At 56.5% G+C, this 12,991-nt stretch overlaps 1 protein-coding gene across 3 annotated transcripts in view; it reads right to left on the reverse strand.

The window, feature by feature from the left end:
• The window catches only part of SMG6 (SMG6 nonsense mediated mRNA decay factor), a 199,441-nt gene that overhangs the window by 13,621 nt on the left and 172,829 nt on the right, over nt 1–12,991 (reverse strand). For all 3 annotated transcript variants that reach the window (XM_052657343.1, XM_052657344.1, XM_052657345.1), the window contains exons 14-15: nt 8,435–8,611; nt 4,607–4,753 (exon numbers count right to left, since the gene is read on the reverse strand). In XM_052657343.1, coding sequence (XP_052513303.1) covers nt 4,607–4,753; nt 8,435–8,611 — 324 coding nt within the window. The remainder of the gene's footprint in view (nt 1–4,606; nt 4,754–8,434; nt 8,612–12,991) is intronic.

Here is a 12,991-nt window from a genome sequence, read left to right on the forward strand (position 1 = left end):
CAGGGCAAGATGCAGAGCCGCCTCGGGCAGTGGGCAAAGGCTGGGCTGAACCAAGAAGGTCTCAAAGCCTTCCCTGGGTGGGCGGACTTGGCCCCCAGCACCCAGGGCCCGGCCTGGGTGCTGAGGCTCCAGCTGCACAGGTCCTGAGAGCTGCCCACACCCCTTTCCTGACCTCCAGCCGGCCCCACTCACCAGCCTCTGTGCAACGCCGGAAGCGGGGAGGGACAGGCTGCGGAGGAGGCCAGGCCTTGCCTCCCCCCATCCCGCAGCTGAGTGCAGGCCCAGGGGTCTAGGTGGGAGCGGGGGAAGAGGGGGTGTGGCTCCGGCCCCAGATCTCAGTTGGACTTTACAGCCAGCATGGGGGCCGGGAGGGTTTTTTCCAACCCCATCTTCATATCCCCTTCCCCAAACATGTGTGGTTCCTGTTTTGCTGCATCTGTAAAAGGCGCTGGGAGCTGGGGACCTGCCTTACACCTCTTGGTTAACACCCCTGGAGACGGAGGGGGTTCGGAGCCGTGTAATTTACAGCCCATCTCCCCGATCTTAATTCACCCGATGCTCCTCTCTTCCTTATTGTATTAGTGTGACCAGGTACCTGCCAACAATAATGGCCTCTCCAGCTAGGAGCCTCTCCCCCACTCCCAGGACAATTTATACCTTTTCCTTGGGATTTTCCCCCCTTAAATTAAACAAAAAGAGGAAAAATAAGAAAAGGTTAACATGGGTTTGGAGTGCTGCAGCCCCGTAGTTCTGGGCAGGGAGCCAATGGCCTGAGGGCACACACATGTGTGTGCTCTCCCAGAAGGGCCTTCACCGGCCCTGTTTTACAGCCACCTCGGCACAGACTCCAGGGTTCACGCATATGGCCAGACAGATGTGTCTGGCTTACGTTCAAGGCTGGAAAATGAAGAATTATGGAAGTGAAGGGCCCCGGGCATTAAAGGGGGGCGGGGAGAAGGGAAGGGGGGAATTTTTTCTCTGCTGAGAAATCCTCCTGTGGCCGTGAGGCTGGAGGAAGAGGGCTGACAGGAGGCAGGCCGCCAGCAGCAGCGCATGTGGGGCCTGCTCTTAAAGGGGCCCTAGCTGCCCGGCCTGACAGCCCGCAGCAGGCCCTTGGTGCCTGGACCCGAGCATCCTGCTCCGAGGGAGCTGACGGGCCGGATGGGCTCCCCAGGCAGCAGCGGCCACAGGCCCCAGAAGTCAAGTCCCGCATGGGACCGCTGTCAGGTACTGTTCGTCACTGGGGAGGCCGGGCTGCCCACGGCACTCGGGACAAGGCCAGGTCCCCTCGGCACGTGCTCCTCCAGCGGCCGGTGCTCCCCTTTGGTAACAGGGCTCGCTCCCACAACACGTCACTGACCTCCGTGCCAGTGGACACTCTGGGGCGGGACTTCCTTGGTTCGCCCCCATGTACCCTGGTAACCAGCCTGGTAGGTGCTCAGCACTGCTTACCACACTGAGCGGAAGACGCAGGACCTGATTCCAAGGAGTTCACGGTGCAGCGGGGGAACAAGCCCAGCAATAAGTGTAATCTGAGACGCGATATACATTTCACAAGTGAAGTATAAATCAGTGCCACAGGAGCACTTAGCAGAGAGGTGAATTCCTCCTGGGGGGAGTCGGGGAAGGCTTCACTGGGGAGATGGGGTTTCGCCTGGGGACTGAGGGAAGAATAGAATTTCAACAGGTAATAGGAAATGTGGAGCAGAAAAAAGGGTACTTGGGCTTGAGGGAGCAGCAGGAACCAAGACGTGAGCGTGGGGGAGGGGAGCGCCGTCTGGGGATGGTGGGCAGAAGGAGGGTTGGCACTGTCCGGGCAGCGGGGCAGGAGTGTCTGGATGGACAGGCACTTCGCGTGCACTCTTTCTGAGGGAGGTGCTGTCACCACTTTTGTCTGACAGGTGAGAGAACGGGCTCAAGGAAGTCAAAGCATTTGTCCAACATCCTACAGCTTGTGAGGGCTCACGGGGAATGGGAGAAGAGGCTAGGAAAACAGACTGGGAACAGCCTCAGATGCCACAGTAAGGAATTCAACCTTATTAGGCAAGCAAAGGTGCTGACGATTCCTGGGCAGGGGAGTGGCGCTTTTGGGAAGGGAACGATGAAACTGTATAATGATGCACTGCAGGCAGTGAGCCTGGCTCACAGACCCGGTCCCACAACTTCAGGAGCTGCCATTCACAGACTCCAAGGTAAACAGGACCCCGTCAGACTTGTGCCGTGCAGGGCTGCTGGCTCCGATCTAGTCAATCCCTGGGCTAAAGCAGCAGCTGTGGCGATGGGAATGGAGAGGAGAGGAGGGCATGAACGAGTGAACAGACAGGATCTGATAAGAAATCAGATGTGAGGGGGCTTTCCTGGTGGCTCAGTGGTAAAGAATTTGTCTGCCAGTACAGGGGACACAGGTTCAATCCTTGGGCCAGGAAGATCCCACATACTGTGGAGCAATTAAGCCCGTGCACCACAGCCACTGAGTCTGTGCTCTAGAGCCTGGGAGCCACAGCCACTAAGCCCATGTGCCACCACTATGAAAGCCTGCATGCCCAAGAGCCCGTGCTCTGCAACAGTGAGAAATCCATGCATCACAACTAGAGAGCAGCCCCCACTCGCTGCAACTAGAGGAAAAACCTGTGCAGCAATGAATACCCAACACAGCCAAATATAAATAAATGAATAAAAATAAAAAATAAAAAAAGCAGACATGAGGGCGTAGAAGCCAGTGAAGAGCTTTAAGATGATGCTCTCAGACTTCCTTGATAGTTCAGTGGTTAAGAATCCACCTGCCAAAGCAGGGGACATGGGTGTGATCCCTGATTTGGGAAGATCTCACATGTTGCGGGGCAACTAAGCCTGTGAACCAAAACTACTGAGCCTTGCCCTAGAGCCTGTGCTCTGAGACGAGAGAAGCTACTGCAAAGAGAAACCTGAGTACCACAGTGAAGAGCAGACCCCACTCGCCACAACTAGAGAAAGCCCAAACTCAGCAGCGAAGACCCAGCACAGCCAAAAAGTAACAATAAATAATTAAAAAAAAAAAAAAAAAGATGAAGCTCTTTTTGGTATCATTCATGCACCCACTGAACAAAAATATCTGCTGAGTGTCAACTCTGCACGCTAAAACTAAGAAGTCAGAGAAAGGAAGGAGAAGAGCAAGTGAAGACCGATGGTCTAGAAGCCCAGGAGGCTGGTGTGGTCAACAGACAGAATATGAAGGTCCTTGTGAGCTGGAGAGAGGTGGCTTCAGGGCCCAAAGCCACAGGGAACTCAAGCGTGATGAAGAACCAACAGAGACAAGTACTTGCGGACCTCTGATACAATCGACTCTATGACTGTTGGGGTGAGAGTCAAGAAATAAAGGTGGTGGTATGGAGACAACTTTTGGGATGACTGATGGTGAGGAAGAAAAGAGCTTCAGGTCAGGAAGACAGACATCCTGAGGACGAAGCTCTGAGGGCCAGGACAGAGGTTTACAGAGATCACGAAAAGAGGGAGGCAGCGGCCATACCACCGTGACGGTGATGCGGTAGAGGTACCACACGCTTAATCCAACTGGTCGACTAGTACACACATGTCTAAAGGCCCACGGATCCCAACAGACAGAGCTCTTCCCAGGGCAGGGCTCTGTCCGGTGGACCATCAGTCTGCTGTCAGCCCTCGGTGTGCCACGAGCACACCCTATGTGCCACACGTGCTGTGCTGGGGCCTGACGTGCACCAGCTCCTGCAGGCCTCACGGCCATTCCACGAGGGAGGTGCTGTCACTACTTTCACTGTGCAAATGAGGAAACTGGTTCCGAGAAGTTAAACCATGTGCCCAACACGCATGGTTGGTGAGTGGTGGAGCCCAGCCTGACCAGGTCGGCCTGACCACACGCACTATGCTCCATGCCAAAGGCCAGAGGTGGGTGAAGAGAGGGCTGAAGACAGACATCCCTGAAGAGGACTGGCGCTTCCCCACGTGTGCAGCTAGTCTTAAAGCAGGAGCGTGGCTGGCCCTTCCCCGTCTGCCCTGACAGATAAGAGGAATAGGTAAGAGGAAGTGAGCTTACAGCACAAGAGCTGGACCTGGGAGAACCATAAGGAAAAGTTTGCGAGCACGGACAGCATGGGTCCACGAGAGGCCCGCTGATGTGAGAATCCTGGTGGAGTAGTTTCTCTCTGAAGGGTTTAGCGTGTCCTATCCAGAGGGGCGCGGCCATTACAGTGGGAATACATGCACTCAAGACTGTGGCCATGACACCAGCTCACCCCCGAGAACAGGTGTTCTCAATAGACAACCCTGGTTTCTCCAGGAGTGTCTGCACAAGGCTCAGGGGAACTGGGAAACCCCCGAAACTATGTGAAAGGTCGGGTCTGTGCAGCATCACAGATCATCACAGGGGGAGGAGCTTTCAGCAGATTCTTGGGGAAGAACCTGACCCTGCCTTGGATCCCAGGAGGAGGGGCACTGCAGGCGCCGAACCAGAATTGAGCAGCAGAGGAAGAACACAGGTGGTGGAACCAGTCAGGTCCCAGGGAGAGTGTCCTGCTCACCCCCACCCCCATCTCCTCTGGGCCCTGGGCAGACCACTACCCACACCAGAACTGCGTGCCTGGCCGGGCCCCACCTGGATCTTCTCCTGGCGACGCTGCTGCTCCGCTATCTTCCTGGCCAGAGCCAGCTTCTTGGCCCGAAGTTCCCTGATGTCATCCTCGCCCCCGCTGCCTTCGGCCTCCGAGTCTTCCTCAAAGTCTTCAATCACCACGTCCTCCTCCTTCGGTGGGGGCGCAAGTCAGGAGAGAGAGGAGACCGTGAGCCCACAGCACTGACCAGACCCACCCTTTGGTCCCTCCCGCATCTCAGTTCAGGCTTCTCGACCATTCCCTGCACAGGGCCCCATGGTGTGTGCTCCCCTCAGCTTGGGGAAGTGTCACGTATTCCCCTGGCTCTCCTGTGCACTCCAGGGTCCTCCTCTTGCACACTCATAGATCCACACTGTATCTACTTCCATGCCTATAGTCACAGCCCTTTCTTCTTTGCACATACTCCAAACGTCAAACTTTGGGCCAATTTTCATTTTGAAACTCACCAAAGGGGGAAACGACAGAGAAAGTTAAACCACCCAACTGAAGTGTAATTCATTCCAACGATCTGATAGGAATCACTGTGGCCAACAGCTGGGAGCTGGGCGTGGACGCGCCCTTGCCCCAGACGGAGTCGGAGCAGATGCTGCAGCTCAGCGGACCTTGCCCTGGTTTCTTTTTAAGACCACAGGCTGGCGGTGTGAGGGCTGGGGGCCCCATGACAGGAATTCACATGACACGACCTTGCACAGCTGCCCTCCAGAGGCCGGGACAGACTGGGAGAAGGCGGGCTAGCTTAAGGAGTCTCCTGCCAGGCTGGAGGCGCCTTCCCCAGGGATGGCACCTCCCTGCTCGCAGCCTCGGCTCTTGGAGGCCACTACTCCCCGGGTGGTCCTGGGCTCCACTTCTCACTCCCTCACTCTTGGCCTTGGTCAGTGGAGAACATGCAGCTGCCCGAGAGAGCTCCCTTGGAGGGACGGCGTTAGCACTGGTAACGGGGCGGTTGAGCAGAAGATTCCTGGGTCTGAATGATAACTGGATGGTAATAATGATGATGATTATGACAGTAACAGCTGTCATTTACTGAGTGCTTACTATGAAGCCAGGTACCCGGCTAAGCATGTTTCACGTATTAATAACTCATTTAATACAACAGCCTGTGAATGGATGCTATCATCACCCCTAGTTAATAAAATGAACAAATAGAGGTCTAGAGAGTTAAACAGTTTGCGCAGGGTCACGAGGTGAGCAAGCGGCAGACCAGGGATTCAACCCTTAGTGAGACTGATTCCAAAGTCTGCGCTCCTACCAACGACCCCCGGAGGTGCAGGTGCAGCCCCGGGCCTAGATGGAGCTCAAGGCCAGCGTCAGCAGCCCAGCTGAGCTCCTGCAGGCCCACAGGGATCCTGCTCAACACAGGCTACCCTTTCCTCCAACCGCCCGTTGCAGTGGCATTCCGATGGACACGCTTTGCGGAAAGTGGTTAGCAGAGTGTGTCAGTGGGTAGGCAGTGCCTTGTCTTAGGAGGAGATTCGAGGGGTGGGGGGTTAGGTGTGTCGGCAGCATCCTTAAGGAGACGGGCTCTGTTCTGCTTGTGAAGAATAATGTCTGAATAAACAGCACCCCCCTTCCTCTCTCGATCACCTTAAGTGACTCAGTCTTACAGGGTAGAGAGGGACGGGATCTCAGGATGGGGCCACTAACCTAAGAGGTCTCAGGGGTCTGGGGTGCAGTCTGCAGCCACTACTCATCTGACAATCTGCAGGCTCCCACAGTGTCACCCACTTCCAGAGTGGCCCAGGGCTTGGGAAGGAGGAAGGCTCTCTCTGCACACTTACTTCCTGTCTTAGGGGTTAACCTGGACGGGATGAGTGGAGTCAGGTCCCTGGCCGGTCTGTGGGAGACACTGCCCTTGCCTGCTCTGATCAGCGATACACAGGGTTATCATGGGGCTCGCACTGAGCCTGACTGAGGTCAAAAGAGGGTCAGCGAGGCTTGTCTGAGGTTGGCTCAGCTCTCACACCAAACGAGGAAGTGCAGGGTTGTGAAATTACACAGACCAGGGTAAGCAGGGTTTCCCAGGGGCCACTAACACAAAGGAACCCAGGAGGCTCGTGGGAAAAGGAAGAAGTGGGCAGCACGGCGTGGGTCACAACCTTTGTCTGGTCAAGAAGCCTTGGAAGGAGGGAGACAAGTGTGGCACAGCTGAGATCCGGGGCCAGGAGCTGGACTGCTCCTTGTGAGAGGGGAAGAGCCCTTGCCCCTGGACTCGCCTGCCGCCCTGGATCTGGTCCTGCAGGCTCCTGGGGCCCAAGGACATCTCCTGCAGTACCCTGGAGAGCTACCTTGCTCACCTTCTACTGCCTGCCTCAGCCTTAAAACATGGCTGAGAGAGCCTACTGCGGCGCTACCCCGCCCAGGAAGCCTGGCTGGCACCCAGAGCTTGGGTGGCACTGCTCTGCCCTGCCCAGAGCCTGGACACCCTGGTGGCTTTAGCAAGCCCACTGGCTCCTCCCATACTGACAGCTCATTCCTTCCCGTTATTCCCTGCCCAGGTTTCATCTGGAGGGCCTGGAATCATGGGCTCAGCTTCATCCCTGGAACCACCTCTCGCCTGGAAGCGGAGCCCTGTGTCATCAGGGGTGGGGTGGGGTTCTCCAGCTATTCCAATGAAGCCCATCCAAGACTGTGCTGCTCTGAAGACTCTGAAGCAAAGGTGGCCACTCTATCACTGCCTCAGATCACCAGCGGCAGCTTCCAGCTGACATCTGGCTTCCCGGGCCTGCTGCTGATTTCATTCCCGAACCCCGCCCTGCTCCACCAGGCGCTGGAGACTGCCGCAGGCCAAATGACTGTGCTGGCCGACGGCTGACCTGGCCTCTGGCTGCAGTTGCTTCCGTCCCCTCCTTGAGTCCCACGTTCCTTCCCACCTAAGCCCCCTCTGCCTCTAACACTGGCGGGGTGGGGGGCAAAGAGGAGGGAAGAGATGAGCATCAGGCAAAGTGGGCTCTGTGTGCACTCCCAGCAGACAGTCATCCACCCCAGACACGCAGCAGGGCAGCGGGCAGCGGCAGTAAATGCACGCACGCACGCACGCACCCACAGTGCCCCACCTCACAGCGACTCACCACCCACAGACGGTGGGGCAGCTGGCAGCAGTGTTCAGCTTAAGCTGACACACAAACCCCCTGCGCACAGAACCGCAGTAACAGTCACCCCCAGAAAGAAACCTCACGCACGGTGAGGCGAACACCAGTGGAGTCTGGCAGGGGTGGGCACTCAGGCTGGTGCACACACATACATGCACACACACCCTGTCTGGAGTGAGTGAGGCGAGGGCTACAGGAACAACCAAGGGCAAACAAACAAGAGGAGCATTCCTTAATCACATCAGGATGTGCAGGAGGGAGGGCGGGAGGCAGCGAGGGAGGGGGCGATTTTCCACACGGGGCCAGCAATGTCAGCTCTTCCTGTACGTGTGCTGGAGACTGCAGTTCGGGCCTGTGCTACGCTGGGCTCCACACATCCATAAACTTGATCCTCGGCCTGGACCCTAACACTCCCCACCCCCCCCGACCCCCTTCCCTAAGCCTCCAGAGCTGCACATTATTAAACTCTTTCTTCCCTCCCTTCTCCTCCAATGCAACATTAAAAAGAAGCATCTGGAACTCGTAGCAGAGCGAGATGGAGGCACTGGGGGACTGGCAGGAAGGGGCACCAGCAGAGTGCACTCTTGAGGAGCCGGCTGGTCACGTCGGCATCGCCACTGCTCTGGCTGGTTATAAATAGCCAGGGGTCAATGCTGAACCCTGGGCAGCGCGGGGCTGGGGGGAGCCGTCCCTTGGCCACAGCGGGCTCTTCCCGCATTGTACCTCATCTTCCAGTTGTTTTCCCTCTTGGCTTCCCATTTCCTTTCCCATGGTGTCTGGGACGGGTGCCACTGACACATATTTTCCACCCTTGAATGCCAGCAGAGGCTCTTCTTGTCCACAAAGGGCTTCCAGAAAATACTTCAGCACTGTGACCCTTTTGCAGTCGGCTGCAATAACCTACGGGGCGAGAGAGAGAGAAGAAAAATAACACTTTCTAAAAGGGAAGATGAGAGACATTGACTGGAGGCTTAGGGGCACCCGAGAAATGTGTCATCTGTGTGGTGGGGGTGCGCGGGGACAGTGAATGGGAGCGTGTGTACGTGAGATGAGGCCAAAGGCCAAGATCCTTGAGTTACCACCATCTCCCCTCAGGTCATCTCTAGGGTAGCGGACAACCCCAGCACCAATGACCGCTGTCCTCTGGGGGTGTGCCTCTCTCTGACTTAGGTCCTGATGTGGTATCTAGCTGGACAGAGGAGGGGTGGAGCGTAAGATGCCAACGGTCACAGAACTCGCAGTCCTGGCACTCTCACTGCCCCTCTCCATTCTGCTCCCAGCTCCACTCTCGCCAGACTCCTGGGGGGAGAACTTCCGGCCTGAGTGAGAAATGGATGATGAGGGCTTTCTTGGCTGTTTCATTTCGGGTTTCCCGACAGGTTCCTGCCCCATCTAAGAGCTTCTCGGCTCAAGAGACGGGTCCGGCAGGAAACTGTTGTCAGGAGAAGGGAGACAGGTGAAGCAGGTGGGAGCAGGCTGTTCTACCAAGCCCTGCTCCTCCAGGGGTTTGGGCTGTCCTGCTCCCATGTGGCCACATCAGCACACAAGCCAGTGCTGTCAGAGAGGCTGGGGCTGATTTAGCTGAAATGAAATCAGTGTCTTGAGCAATCATCACATTTGTAAGTGGCTGAGATAAAGTTTCCATAGTCACCCTGCCTGGGGTCCTTCTGCGAAATCTGCAAGCCCACCTGCTTTGCACCTTCTCGTGCCCTTTCCTTCCTCCCTGGCCTCTGGGGTCCTCTCCTCTCTTCTGGGAGGGCACTCACCAAGGGAGGAGAGGGGCCCCCGTTGGATCTGGAGCTCACAAGTAGTGAAGGCCATTCCCACAAGGAAACACTGCAGTGGCCAAATACGCTGCAGGGCGGCAGCCCTCCATGACCATGACTCCGGCCCCCCACCTGCCACCAACCCCGTGCCTCCCATCCCATCATGTGACAGGGACTGCCCTGGCTGCTTCGCACAGTGGGGTAACTAACCTGCAGACTGTCTTAGATTGTTTGCTCAGTGGTGCACAGGTGTCTTTGTTATCGCCCTTGCCTGGTTAATAACCCCCAACCCCCTGGTGGCAGAGATTACATCTCACACTTCCCTGGCAAGGGGCGCCGGGACAAGCAGGGCACTTGGGAGGCGCATGGGAAGGGCTGAGAGGTGCAGGGAAGCCTGGCTGGGTACCAGAGGGAGAGATGAGGCAGGCATGACCCAAGTCCGCCAGGAGCCAGTGGAGACGAGCACCACTCCGGCAGCCGGGTGGCCGCAGGAGGCTGACTGCACACGACTGTCAGCCCTGAGCCGTGTGCCTCCATCATCGGCCATGTCTCAGCCTGGATGGAAGCCTAGGATGGAGGCACACGGCTCAGGGCCGACAGCGCCTCTGCTGGCCCCACCAATGGCCTGGGCAGCAACTGAGGCCTGAATCGCAGGCTGAATACCTTGACCACCTGGGAGGCTGGCCTAAAAGGTGCTCAGCCACCCGGGAACGGCTGAGGGAAGCACAGCTGTCATGAGCTTGGGGTGCCTAGTCCTGTGCTTCCAGAGAGGGAAGAAGTGCATGCCGGGCCAGGGCAGGTCACCATGGGTTCCATCGCGTGTCTTCACACATGGGATGAGGAAGGCTAGAAATACAGAAGCAGGGGCTAAGAGGCATTAAAGAACAGAGCTGAAATGAGTAATAGCCTGGCAGCCAGCACGCACAGCGGCCTCCCTGCATCCCCAGCCTCTCACTTGCAGAGGAAACTTCTGCATTTCCACAAGACTGCCAGTTTCCTCTCTGTGGTCTAATTTTAACCACCTTGTCGTTACAGTGTGTGTCAGCCACCTGACCCCCCTGTGACCTCTGACCTTCTGCCCCAGCTACTGCTCGCACTATGGAGAGTTATGTAACGGAGCCAGGACTTTCCTTTTTGGCGTGAGGCTGCTGTCACTGAATGGAGAGGAGGCGGGGTGAAGGAGTGAGAGAAGGACAGAGGCAACACCTGACGGTGGTCCCTGGCATCACCCTGGGATGAGGGGTACAGTGGTGCTCCTGCTGAGTGTGCAGCTGAAATCTGCCCAGGAGACGAGAGTGTGCCCTGGGGGTGTGTGTGCTGACAGGCAAGCCGGACAATTCCTGCTGCTAGGGCACAGGCCGGAGGGCACGCCGAGCGGCTGGGGAACAAAGCACGATTCCTGGCCAAGAGGGAGAAAGGCCACATGTGTGGACGTGGGGCTCCTGGAGATGGGGATTTCCAGGGACGCAGACACCCTGAGCTGGCCCATGGCACATCCTTAGAGGATCGTGGGGAGCTGTCATCTGTGTGGACACACACACAAGCAGCGTCGCCTCCTTTCCGCAGCCCCTGCTCCACCACCCGCCCCCATTTTAGTTTTCACTCTGTTTGGAAGGAACCTGGCTTCTGGGGGATTCTGTCTGCTGTGCCCATCAGTTCCTCCCTGAGGGCAAAGGAACTCCTGGATGATTCTCAAAGGAGCTCTGGTCCAAGGGGGTCTCTAAGTGGGGTATAGAAAAGAATTTTGCAAGTTTGGAGAGAGAAAAGTCACCCAGCCTTTTGGAAGGGTGTTCTCGCCTTCGTGATCCAACTATGGGGGAGAAGAGCCACGGCTGTACAGTCTCCTTAGGTTTCAGAGTGCACTGCAGGGGCAGGGAGTGGGGCTGGAGCGATCAAGGAGCTGGGAACTCTGAGAGGCAGGAAGTCCAGGGCTTGTCCAAGGGCCCATAGACACCTTCGGCCTCCAGCCCACTGGCCTGTCTGCTGAAGCCTTCTGCTTTCAGGTGGGAGGGACCAGCCCAGCAGGGTATGTTCCTCCTATACAAAGCCTCCAGCACTTGAGTTGGGCAAGAAAAGTTTAAATGTGTATAAAAAGGGCTGTCACAACAGAAGAAGCCCTTTAAACCACCCACAAAGAGCCAACTCCAAGGCGAGCTTTGTCTGGCCAAGGAGGATTTCCTGGTAGGAGAGGGGTTAAAGTTGGGCTCCCCGCTCAGAAAGGAAGGAGCCCAGATGCAGTCTATGACATAATCCCCACAACAGCTCTGTTTGTGAGTACATTTTTCCATTCTGTATCAATGAAAAACAGAGAATGTATGTGGTATGTACATTGTAGCTCTGGGCAAATTCTAGATTCTCTAGAGGAGAAAGATCTGGGCTGTTAACAGGTGGGGCTGGACCAGGGATGGAGGCAAGGAAAAGGCCTGGTGGCCAGGAAACACCCAGGGAACCTAAGACCTGGGGAACCTGAGACCTGCACCTTCCTAGGGGCAGTCATCGTCTTCCTCGAGGGACTCGTGGTGCAGGAGACTACGAGGAACTCCAAAGTTACTGGACAAAATCCCTCTCATGTCTCACTCCAGTCAGCTCGAAAGGAGCCTGGGGCTCTCAACAGAAGCCACCGCCATGGGAAGCCTGCACACCACAAGGAAGAGGAGCCCCCGCTGGCCGCAACGAAGACCCATCACAACCAAAAATAAATAAAATTTTAAAAGAGAGAAGGAAAGGAAACTGGGGCTCTGGGTCAGGGAAGGGTTCAAAGAAGGGCACCCAGAGAAAGCCCCTTCCCCTCCCCTGAAGGCCGTCTGGGGCAGCGTGCCCTGCCGGTGGGAACTGAAACCTCAAGCTTCAGGGCTCCAGCTATCACCCAGGTCAGGTCCACACGCAAAGAACCCAGCAGAAAGGAAAACTGAAAGTGAGATGTGGCTGGGCGATATGGGAGCCTGGCCTGTCCCAGGCTCAGTCCCTTAGAGAGAGATAATGTGAGCGTGCATGTGGTGAGCAGAGGCTGGTGCCCGGAGGAAGCAGAGGTCTTGAGGAAAGCAGGAAGAAACCGCCAGGGTAGAGAGAAGAGGGAAGGCCGTCTGGGGCATATCTTGGGTGGGGTGGTGGATAAGCAGAGAACCAACAGTGTTCTCTGAAAACCGCTGGGTGTCCATGGCCACGTGGCAGAGCATCAGCACAGCCTGTGCAGGGATGTCTTGAAGAAACAGAAAAAGAGATCTAAGCTGTCTTATGGAAGGTGGTGGAGGGAGAGGGAGCGACGGGGAACTGAGCCGCAGGTACCACAGATGCATGTTAAGTTGTGAGACTTAACACCAGCCAGGGAAGAGGAGGAGGGGTCAGAGAGCTGAACCAGGCCTCTGGATGCCAGCTCCCCGGAATGAGGGACTTGCTGCATCTTTATTGGGCCCCCATTTTCTCCAGACAGGCCTCCTGGAAGGCACAGACACTGGAGCGGCTGGCTACATTTTGCAAAACTTCTTTTTCTAAACTTTTGGTTTGGGGTGGTCAG

This window comes from Budorcas taxicolor, chromosome 19 (genome assembly GCF_023091745.1).
Source record: "Budorcas taxicolor isolate Tak-1 chromosome 19, Takin1.1, whole genome shotgun sequence".
NCBI lineage: Eukaryota > Metazoa > Chordata > Mammalia > Artiodactyla > Bovidae > Budorcas > Budorcas taxicolor.